The sequence below is a fragment of the Salmo salar genome, chromosome ssa26 (assembly GCF_905237065.1).
Source record: "Salmo salar chromosome ssa26, Ssal_v3.1, whole genome shotgun sequence".
Classification (NCBI taxonomy): domain Eukaryota; kingdom Metazoa; phylum Chordata; class Actinopteri; order Salmoniformes; family Salmonidae; genus Salmo; species Salmo salar.
Genome location: NC_059467.1, coordinates 24,162,501 through 24,178,585, shown reverse-complemented (window position 1 = coordinate 24,178,585; position 16,085 = coordinate 24,162,501). Strand labels below are relative to the sequence as shown.

General features: G+C 41.7%; 1 protein-coding gene across 4 annotated transcripts in view; it reads left to right on the top strand.

Moving 5' to 3' along the window:
• The first annotated feature begins 4,318 nt into the window (after positions 1 to 4,318).
• LOC106587461 (spondin-1) overlaps positions 4,319 to 16,085 on the top strand; it is a 145,520-nt gene continuing 133,753 nt past the window's right edge. For 2 of the 4 annotated variants that reach the window (XM_014175871.2, XM_014175869.2), the window contains exons 1-2: positions 4,319 to 5,083; positions 5,732 to 5,838. In XM_014175871.2, coding sequence (XP_014031346.1) covers positions 4,849 to 5,083; positions 5,732 to 5,838 — 342 coding nt within the window. In that variant the 5' untranslated portion in view covers positions 4,319 to 4,848. The remainder of the gene's footprint in view (positions 5,084 to 5,731; positions 5,839 to 16,085) is intronic. The other 2 variants (XM_014175873.2, XM_014175872.2) reach the window with 1 other exon arrangement.

The window sequence follows — 16,085 nt, the reverse complement described above, 5'->3', positions numbered from 1 at the left end:
CCATCCACTCTTGTTTTCCTCTCTCTCTCCATGTTGCACCTCTCCTCTTTCCCCATCCACTCTTGTTTTCCTCTCTCTCTCCATGTTGCACCTCTCCTCTCTCCCCATCCACTCTTGTTTTCCTCTCTCTCTCCATGTTGCGCCTCTCCTCTCTCCCCAACCTCTCTCCTTTTCATCTCTCTCTCCATGTTGCACCTCTCCTCTCTCCCCAACCTCTCTCCTTTTCATCTCTCTCTCCATGTTGCACCTCTCCTCTCTCCCCAACCTCTCTCCTTTTCATCTCTCTCTCCATGTTGCACCTCTCCTCTCTCCCCAACCTCTCTCCTTTTCATCTCTCTCTCCATGTTGCGCCTCTCCTCTCTCCCCATCCTCTCTCATTTTCATCTCTCTCCATGTTGCGCCTCTCCTCTCTCCCCATCCTCTTTCATTTTCATCTCTCTCTCTATGTTGCGCCTCTCCTCTCTCCTTTTCATCTCTATCCCCATTATCTCTTATTTTCTTTTCTTTTTCTCCCCCCAGCCCTGCAGCGTATGTTACTCAATCAATCTCTTCTCTTCTTTCCCTGCTGCCCTCTCTCCTTTCCTTTTCCAATTATCTCCCTTTCCCTCTCTTTCCCTTTCCAATTAAGAGCTGACCACCTCCCAGCCGTTCATCCCCATGGGATCTTGGTGAACTTTCATCTCTAGATGGAGGTGCATCTAACTGGAGGAGATTGAGCTTCCATCTGGCTATATGAGATCCACCCATGATGAGTTTTCAAAATCAGAACCTGCATGCTACTCCTCTTTCACAATTTTGCTCCCTTCTTCTCTGCCCTCCATCCCTATCGCCTTGCTCTTTTATTCCCTCTCTCCCTCTAAACATTTTCTCTTTATCTCCCTCCCTCTCACTCCCCTCCCCCCTTCCATTCTTAGAGGAAAAGGGTCATCAAACTGTGTGCCATTAACATTATGCTTATCCATCCATATCATTGAGTGGATTAGTTCCCAGTAAACAGAGGCAACAGACTTTAAGAAAAAATAAAATGAAATTACGGCTGAATGATGAAATTGAACCATTTCCCTCTGTTTTAACCGCCTCTGCAACAGTCCCCTGGCTGCTAAAAATAAGCACAGCCTTTGCTGTAGGCTACCATTAACTAGAGACTAGAGGGAGGCAAAGGCAGGGTAAGGCAGTCTAACATATGTGTGGTTGCACTCCCCGCGTAAAAGCCCATATGTGATAATTACAAACACAAACCCGTTGGATCATAAATAATTTTATTACGCAAGTCTGTTGAGTCACTGCTGTGAGCTGGCGGGGAATGAGTTAATTGGCTTCTCTGAAAAATAATAGATGTGATTGTGTTTGTTCGCGTTCATATGCAAACATCAGTAGACCTATACATCAGGAAATGCTATGAGGAACACGTTCAGTGTGTTGTCTTTTCTATATGCAAAATGTATGTGTTGTAGTTCTATGCTTTGGACAGAAAAAGTTAGACCTAGACCTACAGTCAGGTCCATAATTATTGGCACCCTTGACAAAGATGAGCAAAAGAATATTGTGTAAAATAAATTATTCAAATACTGAGCTATATTGCATGCAATTGTATTATTTTCTACTACAAGAATTGCTCAGAGAAAGTTATTTTGTTCAATAAGTCATATTAAACAAAAACAGGGATCAGAATGGTTGGCACCCATTTTCAGTACTCCAGCATCCTACCCGTGCGAGGGTAACGCCACTGAGCCTTTTTCTAAAATGTTTTATGAGATTGGGAGGGATCTTAGACCATTCCCCCATACATAATCTTTCCAGATCTTTGGATCTTTTCAAACCATAGGTTGAAATGTAGATTTTTTTGTCAATTAATCATTTATTTGTGGATTTTGATGTGTGCTGATGTGCATGGCCAAAGAGGTCTACTTTCATGTCATCTGAACAGTGTTATGGTCAGATGATATGAAAATAGACCTCTTTGGCCATGTGGGTTTGGCATTGAAAAACAGAAGCATATGCAGAACAGTACCTCATACCTACGGTAAAATATGGTGGTGGATCTTTGATGTTATGGGGCTATTTTGCTTCCACTGGTCCTGGGGCCCATATTAAGGTCAACGGAAGCATTACCTTAACCAAGTACCAGGACATTTTAGCCAAAAACCTGGTTGCCTCTGCTAGGAGGCTGACACTTGGCCAAAAGGGAATCTTCCAGCAAGACAATAACCCCAAGCACACTTTATAATCCACAAAGAAAGTGTTAATTTTCTACAAAATCAAAATCAGTCTCCGAACTTTAACCCCATTGTAAACCTGTGGTTTGAATTGAAGAGGGCAGTCCATAAGAGCAAATGATATCAAGGATCTGGAAAGATTCTATATGGAGGAATGGTCTAAGATCCTTCCCAAAGTGTTCTCCAATCTCTCTCTTTTTTTATACTCAGTGTCATTATCCTTGCAAGGGGAGGGTGCTAGAGTATTGAAAACAGGGATGCCAATAAATTTGACCCCTAAAACCTCTTTCTCTAAGCAATTGAATTAGTATAAATTAATATAATGTCCCAATTTTAGCATATAATATAGCTCAGCATTTGTATAATTTAGTTGATACAATCTTTTTGCTCATCTTTATGATCTTTATCAAGGGTGCCAATAAATATGGACCTGCCTGTAGGCTACATATAGGATCAAAGGCAAGATAAATAAATATACACATTGCTTTAAAATGCCTTCTTCAAATATCTATAAACACAGCACTTGACCACAGCCTATATGCAAACTATAATCTGACTCATTATTAGTTTCCTTGTTGAGATAACTGAAGGCGTTTTCTCAGTCAGTGTCAAACCTTCCCATCCCAAACAAGAAGGAACAGAAGCAGAGACACGCATGCTGATAAAAAAAAATAAAACGTTATTTTCAGTACAGTAAAAGCCTGACTTCTATGCTTATCCCCTCGACGCTGCCTTTATCTGCAGTTTTATATAGTCTACTCTGTGGTTGCGTTGTAGGAGGACGAGAGGCGGATGAAAACGTTTCAACCCGAGCTGTGACCGCATTGGAGGCTTTCATGACACCTGCTGGTGTATTACCCAACTATCCCCGTCCTTCCCCGCTCTGCTAGCATCTTCCCCGCGGAGAGCACTGCGTCTGTCCGTATCCATTGGACGGATCGGCAGGCTTGTATATATTCTCATCTTCCTCCTACGTATTCAATTGAAGAATGAAATAAACCGCGGGAGAGCTTTGAAACAATGTTACAGAAGATTAAGTAGCATATGTCTCGCAGGTTAGATAAATTATCAATGAAAACGTGTGATTGCACCAACACTTCCCGTTTATCGATTTGTAGCCTACTTGTTTCTTGTTACACATCTGCGAAATCAAATCCCACAACTGTTTCAAAAGTCTAAACGAAAATACGCAATTCTTTGACTTTTTTTTACCCTCCTGGAATGTTGGTGTTGTTTCTTGTAAACCTCCATTAAGATGTATATAATCAATGATGTAATAGTAATCAAACATGGTAATAAAGTGCTGATATAAAGTATAGGTCTACAGCATCACTAGCACACCCTGCTTAAGTCCCATGTCCAAGCAAGGCTCTTTTTGTCTCTCATATTTCCAAGGGCTCAGAAACATGGGAACTAGAGAGACAGAGGTAACAAAGAAACGGGGAAACAAGAGACTATACAGTACTTGAATAGAATGAGAGGGGCAGAGAATTTTAATTTAAAAGAAAATCTTTTTAAAGCTGGATTACAGTATGCCTATACCATAGGAACTATTGACATATATGGTTGATGAAAGTTCACTGAGGCCCCATGGGTATTGTGGGTGACACAGAAGAATGCTTGTCAGGGCATCATTATTCATATTGCTGCTATAACAAAGACAGTGGGCCTATATAATTTCTGGTGTTGCTTTCATTATTGTTTTTCAAGGTCTATTGTGGTCAGTTATAGATTCCAGGCTAATGTAAAAACTGTAACATGGACTGCCCCCAACTTGTGATCATTGTTGATTCATCATTCGAGACAGATTAATTGATTATTGTGATTATTCTCCTTCTCTGTCAGTGACCATTCTCTGTCAGTGGCAACAGCTGGTGAAAGAAGCCAATATAAGGTTAAGAATGAAGTCCCTAGAAGCTCGGTCCACATTCCATATGTGTTTAACTTCATTCCCTCTAAATGAAGGGCTTATCGGCCCTGTCTCTCTCTTTCAAACACAGACACACACAATACAGACTGTGCAGGGGGGGGAGGGTTAGCATGCATTATTAATTACTATTTGAGCATCTGTCTCTGTCTGTGCGGTCGGCTAAGAGAGCCTGGGGGCGGGAGTCCGCGGCTGAGCAAACACACAGGCAGGTTCCAGCTAGAATGTCAAACGCGTCCCTCCATCACTGCAGCCATTGGTAGAAATGTCTGTTTCCAGTCTGTTGGCTAGGTGCATTTAGGTCGTTGGGCTCATAGCCTGCGTCCATGCCTTGGAGACAGCCGCGCTACGCGCTACACTGCTCCGCTATTTTCCCTGACCCTGTGTAGGCTCTCGCGCTCAGTTAAGCAAACACTAGACCCACTGATCGTCAGACGCTCTTCAACAAATCAGTGTGCGATTCTGCGAGAGCGAGTGCACATCCTAAACTATTCTTTCTCTGCACTCTATATCTCTCCAGGATGGATTTACCTTTAGCGGAGACAGCTACCTCGTATCCCGAGTGAGGGGAGTCTTATCAATTTCCAAGTTTCGTCTATTCCTGGAGTTTTGAGTGGTGAAGAAAGCGTGTTTTCCTCCCTTGATCCTCACTCGTTTTTCACCACCTTTGCTCGCATCCGCTGGAGCGAGAGCTGCCGCTTCACGATGGCAGGAGCGGGAATATTTCTGTGCATTCTGCTGTTACAGTGTTTTATCTCCAGTGCGCTGTGCAACGCCGGATTCGCCTTCACGGAAGAGCCATCGGAGAGAGCTGGGAAGTCAGACGGGTATTGTAGTCGGATATTACGGGCTCAGGGCACTCGGAAGGAAGGCTACAACGAGTTTCGGCTCCGAGTCGAGGGGGACCCAGAAAATTATCAGCCTGGGAGCACTTACAGAGGTAGTGTATTCCGTCCTATTCCGCGCACATTGTCTGACACACAATAGGGTATTTTTTGCCTTTACTCTATTTCTCTTTTGTGTTCAACTCATGTGAAGACACAGTGTTGTGGTCATTTATAACTAAGTGATAGCCTAGAAGTCAGAGCTGTGTTATGACAAGTCAAACTCTCTTGTGGAAAGAGGAGTTGTACACAGACCAGAATGCCCTCATACTGTATCTTCATAGGCGTCTGTTTATCGCTGAAATATTTGCAACTTGTGATGCTCTAACTTCATTTTGGTGACTCCACCTGCGAACTCATTGGTCATTATAGTTAACATTATGATTCACTGGTCTAACAAAAGTCCCATGTTGGCTCAATCACTCATCACGTCACAGTTTTATTCGAACACATTATCTCAGGGAAGCTATTGTATATCAATATAGTAATGATAATGACACGGATAATGACAGCAGTTGCCAGTTGTGTCAGCAAGTGAAGAGCTAATTTCCCTTCTGATTGATATAGCCTATAAAGATCTCATTCCTATGAGGAACGAATCCAGGAGGGTTAGTGCGTTAAGATTTTGCATACCTTTATTAAACCTATCAATCTGTTTCCCATCAGTTTGTTTTCTTCACTGACTGTGTGTTTGTGATCCCCAGTGACTCTGTATGCATCCAGTCCCGCTTACTTCAGAGGCTTTACCCTCATCGCTCTGAGGGAGGGCAGGGAAGGAGACAAAGAAGAGGACTATGCTGGCAATTTCCAGGTAGGACAACAAGGAGATTTGCAATTATGTCATTAAAATTATACAAAATGAAAATGTAGATATTACAACATGCATCTTTTAATTTCTTCTAAATGACCTTCAGTTATTCAGGTGAAAGTAGCATTCTATTTAGATGCAATCAGTCATTAGAAGCTAGCAGATTCATTACTTACTGTACAAACAACTGCAAATTCCAATAAAACTACATCACGTTTTGAAGTTCACTATCCTTGCTTTGTCTAACATAAATCTAGTAAATAAGTTTTGTAGGTCAGCTTGCAGTATTTATTTAGTTTCATTGCACAAACGTTTGTTAGAACATTTCTCAGACTGGCTATGGCCAGGTAGAGAGCAGGCCAGCCCAGGCAAGTGCAGGGGGGTTGTCTAGTAACATGGGCCTCAGAGGGACACAATGTCTTCATAGCGGTCAACACAGCTAGCCGACAGCTAAATGTCTATGAAAAAACAAGATTTCAGCTAATAGAGAGAAGTATCTAACAAAGTAACTACATTAAGGCATTCACTAATCATAAACTATTTACATTTAATAGAAATGTGGGTACATTTGTGGACAAAATTCCTACTTACTCAACTTTAATAAGTTTATCCACAGTGTAAGTCAATGACATTTTGAATATACTGTATTTCAAGTTTGCAGTGTAGGTTTTTATACCCTATTCATATTATGGAGTCAGTCAGCCAGTCAGTCACTGGGGGATGCAGTCATGTGAATAGGGAGGATGCAGTCATGTGATATACAGGTGCAAAAATCCTCTCTCCCAGAGCAGAGCAGAGCCAACACACTTAACCACACCTGGCAGAACACTTACATCAACACCATATGCTGCCTCTGGACACCCGTCTCCTGCACACTGCTGTGCCGGCTCTCACCCACTCCGCTGTGTGTGTGTGTGTGTGTGAGAGAGAGAACTCCCAACATAATCTGTTCCCCTCTCAGACCCCTCCTGCCAGAGTCGTTCTGTTTCACGCATCATCTTGGAGGAAGCGCGATTACTCTCACCTCGTTTCCTCTAATACCTCTATTTACGGCCCCCTCTGTATTCCTTTGTGTGTGTGTGTGTGTGTGTATGTGTGTGTGTGTGTGTGTGTGTGTGTGTTGTGTGTGTGTGTGTGAAAAAGAGAGTGTGTGTGAAAATGGGAAAAGGAGCCTTGTGCCAGTCAGGGAGAGCCCAGGTGTGTGAAATTTGGCAATGCATGCATGTACGGTGCGCACACACACAAATCTGGCCAGGTTCAGTGCGAAGATCGTTCCCAGCCTACACAGACGGTTCCAACTGGACTGGAAAAGGGAGGGAGTGAGAGAGGAAGAAGGAGGGGTGGGGGAAGTGTTTTCACACTTAGATGTCAGGGGATATTGTAGGACATGTCCCCAGCTCTGATGAGGCCCTCCGGGTTCTAGTGTGGTGAGAGATGGGCTAGGGGAGACAGAGGTTTCAGGCCAAGAACACACAGCATGTGAATTGGCCAAGAAGATGTTGTTTATAGGTTTTATAACCAGATTGCTGGGCCAGAGGACTGATACTCCTCCCTTACAGACACTATTTTAAACAAACAATGTTATGAAGCCATTTGTTAAACTAGTCACGCACAACCTGACTGAAATCTTTGAGTGATATGAATAAATCAATGAATACTGAGCTCCTATAATGCTTCAGGAAAGAAAATCTTCTGACAAGGTGGAACCTCTGCAATGTATATTATATTTATGACCTTTATATAAATCATTTTCACACCTTGTAACAACTGTAAATGTAATAACTTTCTATTTGTAATAACTTGTAGAAAAAAATATTTGGTAATACCCCCGGTCCATTTTATAATTTGCCGATAAACATAATAAAATGTTGAACGGTAAAAGTAATATTTTCTAAAGCTAAATGTAATAAGTTATTCCATTAACCGGTGGTTATTACATTAACTGATTCTTACCAACTTTTTTTCATGAATAATGTAATAACTTCAACCAATCATGTAATAACAAACCAAAATATATATTTTTTATTGTAGTACTTCAGTCATTTTGATGCACATACAGTACCAGCACCCACTGCCAATTACAACACTAACAAACTCATGCACATCATACAGGAATACTCATACATAGACACACTGACAAGCACACATTGAAATGTAGTCACACACACACACATACACACACACACACATGCACACACACACACTGATCAAAAAATATCTTAATGAATCTGTAGGCCCTGGTATTAAACATGTCATCTGCAATATTTCCCTGCAAACAATAATGAATCGTTAGGAGGTCACAAAATGGACGCCTAAAGTCGCCAGGATGTTGTGTCATGGTCCCCTGAAGTTTTTTTTCGAGTGTCCAGTTGGTCCCGGGGATGTTCTTGGGACATTGTGTCATGGTCCCCTGAAGATTTTTTCTAGTTCCCAGTTTGACCCGGGAACGACCCAAAGGACATTGTGTCATGGTCCCCTGGAGGTTCTGTCTAGTTCCCGGTTTGTCTCGAGGACGATTTCGGGACATTGTGTCATGGTCCCCTGGAGGTTTTGTCTGGTTCCCAGTTTGTCTCGAGGACAATTTCGGGACGTTATGTCATGGTCTCCTGGAGGTTTTGTCTAGTGATCCATTATAGCGCTTTGTCTTTTGGCAATGCTAGTCACACACACACACACACACACACACACACACACACACACACACACACACACACACACACACACACACACACACACGCACACACGCACGCACACACACACACACACACACACCCACACACACACACACACACAGTGCTTTTAACATACAGTGTTTCAACGTACATATTTTACACACATTGTGTATGTTTATTCATACAGTAATTATTATTATTATTATTATTATTATTATTTATATACATGTTCTCACCTGGGATTTAAACTCACAACCTCTTTGTTCACTGCATTACAATCTTCCTTCTATGCCACCATGTCTGTATCATTGACTGATTTCACATGTAATCCACATGTAATCCTATTCCTACTCTAAAAATACACTCTGTTTAAAATACACTCAAGAAAAACTATTGTATTTTTCGAGTCAGTTTTAAACAGAATAATATGCCCCACCAACATTAGACAACTTTACTAAAAACCCAAACTGAAATAAGTAAATTAAATCAATGAGAGAATCTTAGGAGGTATTTTTTGAATCTTACACACAATGTGTATATATATATAGACTTTTTAATTATAAATTTTTTTCCCTACTCTATTATTGACTGTATGTTTGTTTATTCCATGTGTAACTCTGTGTTGTTGTATGTGTCGAACTGCTTTGCTTTATCTTGGCCAGGTCACAGTTGTAAATGAGAACTTGTTCTCAACTAGGCTACCTGGTTAAATAAAGGTGAAATAAATAAAAAATAGTCAGATTATCCTGATAATTAAATGGCATGCTTTTGCTAAGTGCAGAGGTGTATTATAAGTAATGTATATGTAAGGGACTTCTGAAATTCTACAGACTTTGTGGCACAGCAGAAAGATCAGCATGTCCCAAATCTAGAGGTTGTGAGTTTAAATCCCAGGTGCGGTCATATTGAAAAGTCATTACTGAAGTTATCATGTCAAATGTAATCACATTGTCATTGATTAAAGATTTCCACACTGTTTTAGCTGAACAGCTTACCACTAACCTTAAAACACCCATAACATTTCATTACTTTACTTATAACGATTTGGGACACCTAGGACAATCACGTGACAAATGCCTCCAAGATTGTCCAGGGTAGCTTCAGAGCACCATGACACAACATCGCAAGAACGTCCTAAAAACGTCCTCGGGGAAGACCCAGGACCAACTGGGAACTAGACAAAAGCTCCAGGGGACCATCACACAACATCCCAAGAACATCCTAAAAACTTTCTCGGGGACGTCCCTGGGACAAACCGAGAACTACACAAAAACATCAGGGGACCATAACACAATGTCCCAAGAACGTACTAAAAACGTACTCGGTGACGTCCCCAGGACAAACTGGGAACTAGACAATACTTCCAGGGGACCATGACAGAACCCCCCAAGAATGTCCTAAAAACGTACGGGGATATCCTGTGACCATTTTCTTTTGAAAAAGGAGAACTTTCCCTTGGGACACCACATAACGTACTAAGCACTACTAAAATTAACATCCTGAAAAGGTCATAAAAAGGTCCTGACATGGTCCTCAGTGACGTCCTGGAAATGTATAGGGAACTAGACAAAGGTCTCCCAGAGAACGTTCCCTTGGGAACATCACTTGACGTCCTAAGAACAAGTAAAATGAAATTCCTAAGAACGCTCTAAAAAGGTCCTGACATGTCTCTCTGTGATGTCCTGGGAATTTACAGAAAACTAGACAAATGTCTCCCAGAAAATGTTCCCTTGGGACCATCACGCGACGTTCTTAGAATGTTCTCAGAACATCACACCGAAACTCTTAAGGGACATAATGGGAATGCCGCCGAATGTCTTTTAGGACGTCCCATGTTTGCTGGGTTACTGCTGTTCAACTTTCATCTATACAAATGCATGTACAGTGGGGAGAACAAGTATTTGATACACTGCCAATTTTGCAGGTTTTCCTACTTACAAAGCATGTAGAGGTCTGTCATTTTTTATCATAGGTACACCTCAACTGTGAGAGATAGAATCTAAAACAAAAATCCAGAAAATCACATTGTATGATTTTTAAGTAATTAATTTGCATTTTATTGCATGACATAAGTATTTGATCACCTACCAACCAGTAAGAATTCCGGCTCTCACAGACCTGTTAGTTTTTCTTTAAGAAGCCCTCCTGTTCTCCACTCATTACCTGTATTAACTGCACCTGTTTGAACTCGTTACCTGTATAAAAGACACCTGTCCACACACTCAATCAAACAGACTCCAACCTCTCCACAATGGCCAAGACCAGAGAGCTGTGTAAGGACATCAGGGATAAAATTGTAGACCTGCACAAGGCTGGGATGGGCTACAGGACAATAGGCAAGCAGCTTGGTGAGAAGGAAACAACTGTTGGCGCAATTATTAGAAAATGGAAGTTCAAGATGATGGTCAATCACCCTCGGTCTGGGGCTCCATGCAAGATCTCACCTCGTGGGGCATCAATGATCATGAGGAAGGTGAGGGATCAGCCCAGAACTACACGGCAGGACCTGGTCAATGACCTGAGGAGAGCTGGGCCCACAGTCTCAAAGAAAACCATTAGTAACACACTACGCCGTCATGGATTAAAATCCTGCAGCGCATGCAAGGTCTCCCTGCTCAAGCCAGCACATGTCCAGGCCCGTCTGAAGTTTGCCAATGACCATCTGGATGATCCAGAGGAGGAATGGCAGAAGGTCATGTGGTCTTATGAGACAAAAATAGAGCTTTTTGGTCTAAACTCCACTCGCCGTGTTTGGAGGAAGAAGAAGGATGAGTACAACCCCAAGAACATCATCCCAACCGTGAAGCATGGAGGTGGAAACATCATTCTTTGGGGATGCTTTTCTGCAAAGGGGACAGGACGACTGCACCGTATTATGGGGCCATGTATCGCGAGATCTTGGCCAACAACCTCCTTCCCTCAGTAAGAGCATTGAAGATGGGTCGTGGCTGGGTCTTCAAACATGACAACGACCCGAAACACACAGCCAGGGCAACTAAGGTGTGGCTCCGTTAGAAGCATCTCAAGGTCCTGGGGTGGCCTAGCCAGTCTCCAGACCTGAACCCAATAGAAAATCTTTGGAGGGAGCTGAAAGTCCGTATTTCCCAGCGACAGCCCCGAAACCTGAAGGACCTGGAGAAGGTCTGTATGGAGGAGTGGGCCAAAATCCATGCTGCAGTGTATGCAAACCTGGTCAAGAACTACAGGAATCGTATGATCTCTGTAATTGCAAACAAAGGTTTCTGTACCAAATATTAAGTTCTGCTTTTCTGATGTACCAAATACTTATGTCATGCAATAGAATGCTAATTAATTACTTAAAAATCATACAATGTGATTTTCTGGATTTTTGTTTTAGATTCCGTCTCTCACAGTTGAAGTGTACCTATGATAAAAATTACAGGCCTGTAAATGCTTTGTAAGTAGGAAAACCTGCAAAATCGGCAGTGTATCAAATACTTGTTCTCCCCACTGTATGTGCATGTATTCTGTTTTTTGCTGTTAATAGTGTGCAGATTCATAAATTCCTTGTCAATATATTCTGTCTGTATATTATGTTTATCGTAATTATTCACCATTTCTCCAAATCAAATTCCAGGTATATGTAAATGTACTTTGTGAATGTACTTGAACAATATAACTTATTTATTTAATGCTTCATATTGTTACAGAGCTTGGACCTCAGCCCATCAGAATATACGATTGTTTTATTCTATTCTCCAAACAATGTACAATTGAAGTCGGAAGTTTACATACACCTTAGCCAAAGTACATTTAAACTCAATTTTACACAATTCCTGACATTTAATCAGAGTAAAAATTCCCTCTCTTACGTCAGTTAAGATCACCACTTTATTTTAAGAATGTGAAATGTCAGAATAATAGTAGAGAGAATGATTTATTTCAGCTTTAATTTATTTAATCACATTCCCAGGGGGTCAGAAGCTTACATACACTCAATTATTATTTGGTAGCATTTCCTTTAAATTGTTTAACTTAGGTGAAACGTTTCGGGTAGCCTTCCACAAGCTTCCCACAATAAATCTGGTGTATTTTGCCCCATTCCTCCTGACAGAGCTGGTGTAACGGAGTCAGGTTTGTAGGCCTCCTTGCTTTCAAATGCTTTTTCAGTTCTGCCCACAAATGTTCTATAGGGTTGAGGTCAGGGCTTTGTGATGGCCACTCCAATACCTGTTGTCCTTAAGCCATTTTGCAACAACTTTGGAAGTATGCTTGGCTCATTGTCCATTTGGAAGACCCATTTGCGACCAAGCTTTAACTTCCTGACTGATGTCTTGAGATTTTGCTTCAATATATCCACATCATTTTACTACCCCCATCCTGCCATCTATTTTGTGAAGTGCACCAGTCCCTCCTGCAGCAAAACACCCCCACAACATGATGCTGCCACCCCCGGGCTTCACGGTTAGGATGGTGTTCTTCGACTTGCAAGCCTCCCCCTTTTTCCTCAAACATAACTATGTCATTATGGGCCAACAGTTCTATTTTTGTTTCATCAGACCAGAGGACATTTCTCCAAAAAGTACGATCTTTGTCCCCATGTGCAGTTGAAAACCGTAGTCTGGCTTTTTTATGGTGGTTCTGGAGCAGTGGCTTCTACCATGCTGAGCGGCCTTTCGGGTTATGTCGATATAGGACTCGTTTCACTGTGGATATAGATACTTTTGTACCTGTTTCCTCCAGCATCTTCACTTCCTTTGCTGTTGTTCTGGGATTGATTTGCACTTTTCACTCCAAAGTACGTTCATCTCTAGGAGACAGAACGTGTCTCCTTCCTGAGCAGTATGACAGCTGCGTGGTCCCATGGTGTTTATACTTGCGTACTATTGTTTGCACAGATGAACGTGGTACCTTCAGGCGTTTGGAAATTGCTCACAAGGATGAACCAGACTTGTGGAGGTTTGCATTTTTCTTTCTGAGGTCTTGGTTGATTTCTTTTGATTTCCCCATGATGTCAAGCAAAGAGGCACTGAGTTTGAAGGTAGGCCTTGAAATACATCCACAGGTACACCTCCAATTGACTCAAATGATGTCAATTAGCCTATCAGAAGCTTCTAAAGCCATGACATCATTTTCGGGAATTTTCCAAGTTGTTTAAAGGCATAGTCAACTTAGTGTATGTAAACTTCTGACCCACTGGAATTGTGATACAGTGAATTATAAGTGAAATAAACTGTCTGTAAACAATTGTTGGAAAAATTACTTGTGTCATGCACAAAGTAGATGTCCTAACTGACTTGCCAAAATTATAGTTTGTTAACAAGAAATTTGTAGAGTGGTTGAAAAACAAGTTTTAATGACTCCAACCTAAGTGTATGTAAACTTCCGACTTACAACTGTATATAGCCTGTAATCATTGTTTACAGAACCACTTTTGATACACTGCACCACACATTTCACCTCCTCACAGATAGTTATCAAGGTCACAGTACCATTTAGACAGACTGGTGTCTAACCTAGGTTTCCTGCAGGCCACAATACTGTGTTAACCTGCTAATCTTAAATATAGGCATTAGCGCAGGGACAAATCTTAGCTTACACAAATCTTTTGGTCTTAGACAAGTTTAATTACACCTACATCACTTTTCAGTTGCTATCCCCTACTGCCTTGGTGGCCATGAGTAAGGCACTGCTACGGGCAAGGGCAAGGCTGACCGTGTTTTGCTCCAAGCCTGTTCTCTATTTGGTGTCATAGGGTTGGGTACGGTGACAACAAAAATACATGTCTCCATTATACAATAGGCTTTTATTTTGAAATAAAATGTTGCCTGAATATGTGTGTTTGTGTGTTATTTTGTGTCTATGTATTCATGTGAGTGTGTGTTTATGCATATGTGTGTTTGTAATACAAGTTGAGTCTGTATGTGTGGATATATACCAGTATGTGTGTTTGTAACACAAGTTGAGTCTGTATGTGTGGATATATACCAGTATGTGTGTTTGTAATACAAGTTGAGTCTGTATGTGTGGATATATACCAGTATGTGTGTTTTGGCAAATCCGAAGGTGGTATACATATGCATCAATAACATCTTTATGAAATAATTCATAACCCCTTCATGAATGTTACAGTATCATTCATCAACCTTCATAGCACATTAAACATCAGTCATATGTAATCTTCACAACAAAAGTCATGTTTTCATTACAGTATTATAGTAGAAATATCTGGTTGGATTGAGCTTGATGGTTGCTGGTGCCACTGACTGGGTTAGTTCTGAACAGCAGAAGACTTTGATAGCCTCTGCTGAGCTGAAGACAAGGTGTTAGTTTCTGGAGCTAATGCAAGTCTTCAGGTTTCAGGCAAGTTTTCTCATCATGTTAATTTGACACCATTTGCCCTGGTGTCATCCAGATCTGCCATCCAGATTTGAAATCGTTTAAATACTTTGAACGTTTGCTTGAGCCTGCCTGGAGTGCCAGATTGATGGGGTTTGCACTTTTCGGACTCTTCCATGTCCATCAAAACAAGGGAAGTAATACATGAAGACATTGATGTTGGGATGTTATTACATCATCACTTGACGTTATTATGTTTTTAGACCTTTGAAAAGACGAGTGCAGTTAGTTCAACACGTCTCCATTCACTGGTTAAGTGATAAAGGATTAGTGGATGAAGGGCAATATCAAACTTCATCAATGTGAAGGAAACAGGAGGGTTGGGGAATACCTCTGTCCCTGATCCATCCCATCCAACTACTGCCAACCAACCTCGCCGTGAGACTCTCAGCTGTCAAGTCAATCGTCCCCTGCACCTTTTGCTTACCAACTTATCTCCCCTTTTCACCTCCCAAAGTTGCTTCTCTGTTTGCATGCCAGTCTTGTATCCCTGTATTTTCATACCTTACGTCTCTCACCATCCTCCTTTAGAGGAATATTATTCACTCTTCCACTCAACCTCACTCCTTACAACCTGGCAGAGGTAGTATACAGTGATCCAATCAGCAAGGGGTGAATGTATGTGTACAAGCCAGACCTCATAAATGAGAGCCTGTTACATTGGTTTTAAGAGCAGCCATAACTAGCAGAACTGGTAGCAGACTCTTGTGAACCTGTTGGTTTCATTCCCTTTCCACATAAAGCTGAATGTTTTACAGTTGACCGTTTCTTGTGTTGAGGCAAGTTTTACAGTATAGCACTTCAGTTACTCACAGTTACTACTATGTCATGACCAAGCGCACAACCCCCGAAGAATGTAGGAAGGAAGGAAAAATAGGGTGTTTTATCATTTGTTCCTTCTCCTGCCACATCTCATTACCCTCTTTGCTGCTGTACGGTTTTTATGTTTGGCTGTTTTATTTTTCCCTGCCATTGATCTCATGCTGTTGTTATTTAGTACCAGCCTTGAGGTTTCTCCTTATTCGAGGCGAGGGGGGTGGCTGAGGGGTTTGGTGGGTGGGTTAGTGGGCGCAGCACGGCGTGACAGAGCATCGTAAATGGCAGAGGGTGAAAAAGGGAAACGCTGTATCATCCAGTCAGCTCCAATCACTCAGCTCTACACACACTGACAGCGCTGCTATATCTGCTGTGGGATACGAGGGATAAACTGAAATATCT